Source organism: Galeopterus variegatus, unplaced genomic scaffold, assembly GCF_000696425.1.
Source record: "Galeopterus variegatus unplaced genomic scaffold, G_variegatus-3.0.2 Scaffold190, whole genome shotgun sequence".
In the NCBI taxonomy this organism is placed as follows: Eukaryota; Metazoa; Chordata; class Mammalia; order Dermoptera; family Cynocephalidae; genus Galeopterus; species Galeopterus variegatus.
Genome location: NW_007726301.1, coordinates 313,865 through 320,869, shown reverse-complemented (window position 1 = coordinate 320,869; position 7,005 = coordinate 313,865). Strand labels below are relative to the sequence as shown.

At 41.1% G+C, this 7,005-nt stretch overlaps 1 protein-coding gene across 1 annotated transcript in view; it reads left to right on the top strand.

Annotated features, from left to right (window-relative positions):
• Nucleotides 1-7,005, top strand: part of EDNRA (endothelin receptor type A) — a 57,471-nt gene that overhangs the window by 40,046 nt on the left and 10,420 nt on the right. Inside the window, exon 3 of the mRNA XM_008564703.1 lies at nucleotides 5,551-5,749. Coding sequence (XP_008562925.1) covers nucleotides 5,551-5,749 — 199 coding nt within the window. The remainder of the gene's footprint in view (nucleotides 1-5,550; nucleotides 5,750-7,005) is intronic.

Genomic DNA, 7,005 nt, shown 5'->3' with positions numbered 1-7,005 from the left:
GCAGCCCTCGGTGTTGCCCCCGCGCCTCGCTCAGCCAGTGAGCGGGAACCGGTCCGTATGTGGGATCCGAACCCTCGGGCGGGAGCGCCGCTGCGCTTCCCAAGCGGCGCACTATCCAGTGCGCCACCGGGCAGGCCCCAGTAACAAATATCTTTAAATAAATAAAACATCTTTTTTTTTTTACATTCTAGGATGTTGTTGCGGAGCAGTTGGGAGGGAGGGGGAGAGGGGAAAGGGGAAGGAAATAACATGGAAGAAGGAGGAAGGAGAGGGATGGGATTGAAGCTACAGGGGACACCAGGGGGCTTCCAGTGGTGTCTTGGTCATTGCTGGGCTGGGTGCAGATGTCAGGGGGTTGTGGCTGAAGCCCTCTCCCCCCACCCACCACCCTAGCTCATGAACCCAGGGCCCTTCTTGCTGCAGCTTGGTGGTCATCACTGGGCTGGTTGTATGTGTCAGGGGGGTGTGGCCGAGGCCCTCAGCCCCCACCCTCAGGACTGGTTGTGGGTGTCCAGGAGCATAGCTGAGGCCCCCAGCCTTTCCCCCTTTCTGACTTGGTAGCCCAAGGGACTTCCAGTCCTTCAGGGTGTTATAGGTTTTCTTTGGTGAAATAAGACCTTTAGTAGTTAATATCAAACTTTGTCTCTGGTTGTGGGTACTTTGTTTTTTTCTCCCAGTTTTGTGTTGGATTATTTGCTTTTCCCACCACTTAAACCATGCACTGGAGCTAATTTGTTGTCCTTTGCTTATTTCTAAAATGGGGGAACTTCCTATGGAGACCAGTACTTGAGCTCTGTGGTTGAGCTAAATTGTTGCTTTGCTGCTGATTCCCTAGGGAAGGCTTTTTGTGCAGCTCAGGTTTTAATGGTTGACTTTATAGGAACTTCCAGGTTATTGAAATCTGGTGTACCTGGGTTGTATAGAAACTCTGGTCTGGGCCTGAGTCTTTTCATCCATCTGCACCCCATGCAATTCTATATTCCTGACCAATCTCCTCTGAGTGGTTCTGTGCTGATTGGGGGTCAGATCAGCTGTCCTTGCTGTATCCCAGTTTTCCCCCAGCCAACACTGTGTTCCAAACACTTCCCATGGGGCAGGCCATGCTCTAGTCCCTTGCTGTGACTCACCAGCCTCTGAGCTTTTTTTCAGTTGTTCTGGCTCCTCACTCCTAGGTGGGTCTACGGGAACCGTATTAGTGGTCTTGCTGGCCTGGGGGCCACCAACGCCCTCTTCTCCCCTGCCACCTCCAAGCAACTTCATCTGAAGGGCACAGCTGCGGCTTTTGCCAGCTCCTGCTCTGTGTGCTCAGCAGCTCCAGCCTGGATGCAGCCAGGACTTCAAACAGTTGGAGCAGTTTTTTCTTTCTCTTATCGTGGCTTCTCCCACCTTCATGCCCTCTGTAGGTCTCTCTTCCTCTTCCCCTGAGCCCTAGCAGCCCCAGCCTGGCTGTTGTTGCTTTTTTATAGGTGCAAGTTGGTTGATTTGTGGGAGAGAGTGATGCTGGGGACCGTCAATTTTGCCATCTTGTTCAGAAGAGCAAAACATATAATTTATACTTTTATTTTGGCATTTCCTGTGACAGGGTACAAAATAATGTAATAGAAAAAGACTCCACTGAGCATTAGCAGATCAGAGCCCTGGTCCAGGCTCATTGTATTCACTGGAGACCAGGCAGGGATGTGAGAACACATTGGTCCTTGGGTTCCCAGTGCTCAGGCCCCCAACTGGAACACAAGAGGGAGAAAGATCAGCCCAGAAGTCCCTCCTTGTTTTTAAATTATTTGATTCTCGGTTTCTAAAAGTATTCACTCTTTATCTGTTGCCTAATCTAATACTAGCCTGAAAAACTGGAAAATGTTCAGAATGTAGTGTGATATTGGCTTTGGCCAATAAAGTAAGATAGATACATGATAAGGAAACAAACAAAGTACAACAACTATTTCAACAGATATTTATTTGGCACCTACCTTTCTAGGTATTGTGACAAAATGCAAAATGTCATGGAGCTTATATTCTAAATGGTGGGTGGATGTAGACAATAAACTACATAAATGAATAAAATATGTGGTTGGTCACATGGTAGTAAGTGCTGTGGAGAAAGATAAATCGGGGTGAGTGGGACAGGGTAATTCTAGAGGGGAAGTTGGCAGTTTTATATAGGACATCCAGGGACAACTTCCATGGAAAGATACAATTGAGTGAAGACCTGAAAGAAGTGAGGAAGCAGCTCTGAGGATACATGTGTGTCCTCCCATAGGGGTGGAAAACTACTGAGAGGTCTTGAGAAGAGGAGCACTGTCATCTGACTGAGTAGGCTCACTCTGGTCACTGTGTTCAAGGTAGGCTGTGACAAGGCACGGTGGACACAGGGAGACCACTTAGGAAGCTATTGCAAGAATCCATGCAGGAAAACAGGTGAGATGGTGAGAAGTGGTTGTATTTGAATATATCATGAAAGAAGGAGTTGCAAGATTTGCTAAAGGATTGGATGTGTGGTGGAAGAGGAACAAAGGCTAATGCCAAGTTTTGGGGGCTGAAATGGGTAAAGACTGGAGAAAGGACAGGTTTGGGGAGAAGGAAAACCAGGAGTCTGGTTTGGGATGTTTGAGAGCCTGTTAGATGTCCTGGTGGAGCTGTCAAGTAGGCAGTTGTTTACACAAGTCTAGAGTTAGAGGTGAGGTTCCAGGCTAGAGTTATAAATTTGGAGATTATCAGCATATAGATAGTCTAAATGACACGAAAGCATGAGACTGGATGATATCACCAAGAGAGTGCAGATAGAAAAGAGGCCCAAGGGCTAAGCACTAGGAGAAATCCAATGCTAAGAATCTGAAGAGAGAGCAGGGTCCAGCCAAGGAAATGAGAAGTGGCTACTAGGGCAGGAGGAAAACTGCGAGAATGTGGTGGAAGCCAAGTGAAGAAAGCATTTCAAAAGGGAGGGATTATTTCTGGAACCTCAATAGAAAATTCTATCCGCAAGTCTTGATATTGGTGAGGATGTCATATACAGTCATGTGCCACATAACGACATTTCTGTCAACAATTGATTGCATATACGATGGTGGTCCCATAAGATTACAATGGCTTTACCATACAGCCTAGGTGTGTAGTAGGCTACACCATCTTGGTTTCAGTAGGGACACTCTATGATGTTTGTAAAATGACAAAATTGCCTCACGACACATTTCTCAAAATGTATCCCTGTCGTTAGGCAACGCATGACTATATATACACTGACTTGACTGAAGGCTATTTATAACAACACCTAGTGAGAGCATATTTGTGTTATTATATTCCTAATAGAATTTAGTTTTGAAACATGTGGTATTTCATATTTTCCACACCGTTCCTCACCTCCATCTTCACAAATGATTATTTCTAATTGCTGTTAGGGTTTTTTTTTCCTTACAACATGGAGATATTATCAAGATCAGCATGATTGCAAATGGAAAATATTATAATTCTCAGTGATGTGGGTTAATGGAGCAGACTGATTATGAATCATTTGTTAAACTAGAGACTAAAAAAATACTTCTATTTATTTTAAAATGTTGAATTTACATTGGATTATGAGTGTGTAATATTCTGGGAACTCATGGCACATTATAAAATGAAGCTGGTCTGTGAATATATTCATTATAAGAACATGCTGGCCATATTTTCTTACTTGAACCACCTTCCATCTCAAATTCTGGCTAAGAAATCTGGCTTTCCTACTCTGATGATAAATAAAGGTGTTTTATTGAAATCACTGTTCCTGGTAACTGCACTGAGGGAAGGAGAAAAGAAATAAATGTAATTCAGTTGACAGCCTTGAGATATAGACATCCCGTCTCCATGCCTTTTAGCTTTTACTGGATATCAGCCTGCCAGTCTAATAAGGTAACAAAGAAAAGTAAACAGAAATGGAAAGCAAAATAAACCGCAGTCTTTATCCCACTGGAAATAACCATAAATTTAAAAATGCAATCTTGGCTATATCGTAAAAGGATTTTCTTGGTCTGTTTGCATAGTTGTATTTTATTCCATTCCAAACTAATCTGGACTTTTTTAGAGACTTTTATTGTACACCAATCTCTTTTACCCTAAAAATCTTTTGCAAAACATTTCTTCAGAAAAATGTGCTGTATATATGCCATGTGGTGTCATCATAACATACCCAAATCTATAGGCTCTAATCTACAGGCAATTCCCAGCAAAGAACTAGGCAGTGTAATTCCTAGGACTTGTGTGCCCACAGATGTACTGTGTAGACACACTGGGACAATACACTAAATATAAGTGATAGGGGCTCATCTTGGATATGGGTAGCTTGTATGTTGCCTGGACTTTATTGATTAATCTTCTACATTAAGTTGCATGTCCTGCTAACCCATGTGCACCTGTCTCCAGTGCCTTGGTCTGTTTTACAGCTTTCTGCTGGCACTATCTAATAAAAGCTATAAAAAGAAAATGTTTCCTTTCCATTACAACAGCAAAAAAAATGTCAAGAATGAAGCCACAAAAACACCATGCCACATCACAGGTTTCTTCTTTATAGTAAGTCTGAATGCAGTTAGCATCAGACCATCACATCAGGTCAAAGAGCATAGAGTTTCTAAACCAAACCTTCTTTAGACTTAACATTTAAATACGGCTATTATCATGAAAAAAAAGTAAAGTAAGAAATAAGGTATAATAAGGTACGCATAATTCCTAATGTCAGATAGTTCTTGATTGACATAATTATTCAGTTACATTTATAGCCTATATTCTGTATGAACTATTATTTTGTTAGACTGTAAGCTGTAAAGATTAGGAATCAAGATATCTTAACTCGGTTTTATATACTCTAACACAGGACCATAATGGGAGAGATATAGTCATTCTTTGACGTATCTATTTACTTTTATTGCCACGTGGTACAAGCCCACTGGGATCATATTTTGAGAGTAGAAGAAGGGAGGAAATGATGCGTTAGACTGTAAGCTGTAAAGATTAGGAATCAAGATATCTTAACTCGGTTTTATATACTCTAGCACAGGACCATAATGGGAGAGATATAGTCATTCTTTGACGTATCTATTTACTTTTATTGCCATGTGGTACAAGCCCACTGGGATCATATTTTGAGAGTAGAAGAAGGGAGGAAATGATGCAATGTCTATGGTCACTGTTCACTCAAGGGTATCTAGATCCACTTCATAGGTACTGTTTCAAGTTTTCTTTTTCAATATGTAAAGAGGAATAACATAATAGTACCAGCAGCCTTCACCACCTCTTCCACCAGCTTAAAAAAACACAGGCACACTTATCTGTTGCTGCCACTCTAGACTCTCTTGAGATTTTGCTAGACCCCAAATAAAGATCGCAGACTCACACCTGCTGGGCAATCAATCTACAAATGCGTGGAACTCCCAACTTGTTTTTCACACCAAGACTCAGAAAATTCTTCAAAAGCCAATAGTCAGTCACTGGCCAAGAGGAAGAGCTTTCCAGAACTTGAAATTTTTGTTTAATTGAAATAAATTTAAAATGTCCAACAATTTGGTTTCATCCCTTTTGTTTCAGGTACAGAGCAGTTGCCTCCTGGAGTCGTGTTCAGGGAATTGGGATTCCCTTGATTACTGCCATTGAAATTGTCTCCATCTGGGTCCTTTCCTTTATCCTGGCCATCCCTGAAGCTATCGGCTTCGTCATGGTGCCCTTTGAATACAGGGGTGAACAGCACAAGACCTGTATGCTCAATGCCACATCAAAATTCATGGAGGTACTGATGGCTTAAAAGGAATTAGCTGGGGAGGGGAGGGGAGGAGGTCTTCATTTGTACTTCACCATCTTAAGACTTGTTGGCATCTCCACAATGCCAAGTGTGGTTTACTCTGTCAGTTCAGTCAAGTATCCTTCGGTTGCATGAAAAGTAGACATTAAACCAGGTTTAGCTTCTTGAATAGAACAACTATTTTGCTTCTCACACTTGCATTGTAGCACAACTGTGGACACAACTGCTGTTCTGCACCGAACAACTAAGAATTCTTAGGAAAACTTATTAAGAAAGAGGGAGTAGATGTGTATGTGAATGCCATTTATTTTTATAATAAGGAATACAGCACAATAATTTCCACCTGACAGACATGCTCATGTTTATTTTGTGTCACTTGGAGAGATGTATATTGCTCACTTACATTTTTAAAAAATAGGTCTTCTAATTTAAACTAGGGAATAGTGTTTACACGTACCCTACTTACGTTAGTATAGATTCTATGTCTAATATACAAATAATATAAAATGGCAGAACTTTTTAAAAGAATGTCTGGTTTAACCAATTCAGTTTTTTTTTAATACACTTGATCACATTAATGTTTCTCTGGAAACACACAACCAAGTGCTTTCAGAAACCTGTTTAAAATTCAGGTTTTCTTTGCAAAACTAGTTACATGTGGACTGAAGAGGAAAACCAAAAGGATAACTATTTCTCTTAAATCAGCATAATTTAGCTTTGATGTAAGTTTCATGCAGCTCAGATTCCATATCTAATTGTTTACAGACATCTCAAGGTATGTTTTCCTAGCTCGGAAAATTCACAAAATTAGTGGTTTTACAGTTGATCTGTTATCCTCAGAAATTCTTGTTTTAAAATTAAACATGCTCATGAAAACTGCCAAAGTGGCAACCTTAAAATTGAAGTCTTCTGTTTATCAATGGATTTTTTTTATTAGGTCAGTCTCCACAGTGAATAACAAAGTAGACGGTAGGAGGTTACCAGAATGCGGGCAGTGTGAGTAAGCAATCTAGATGTTCCAGACTAAAATGTTAGAGAAAAGAGGCTCCATGTGAGAAGGAGTTTACTAGTCATTACAGCAGGACAAAGTGAAATGGGTTACTTCATAAAGACTGAGTCCCATGCATAGAAGTTTTCAAGTGGTGTATTAGTCCGTTTTGTGTTGCTCATAAAAGAATACATGGAACTGGGTGATTTACAAAGAAAATGAAATTTATTGCTACAGTCTCTGATGCAGAGAAGTC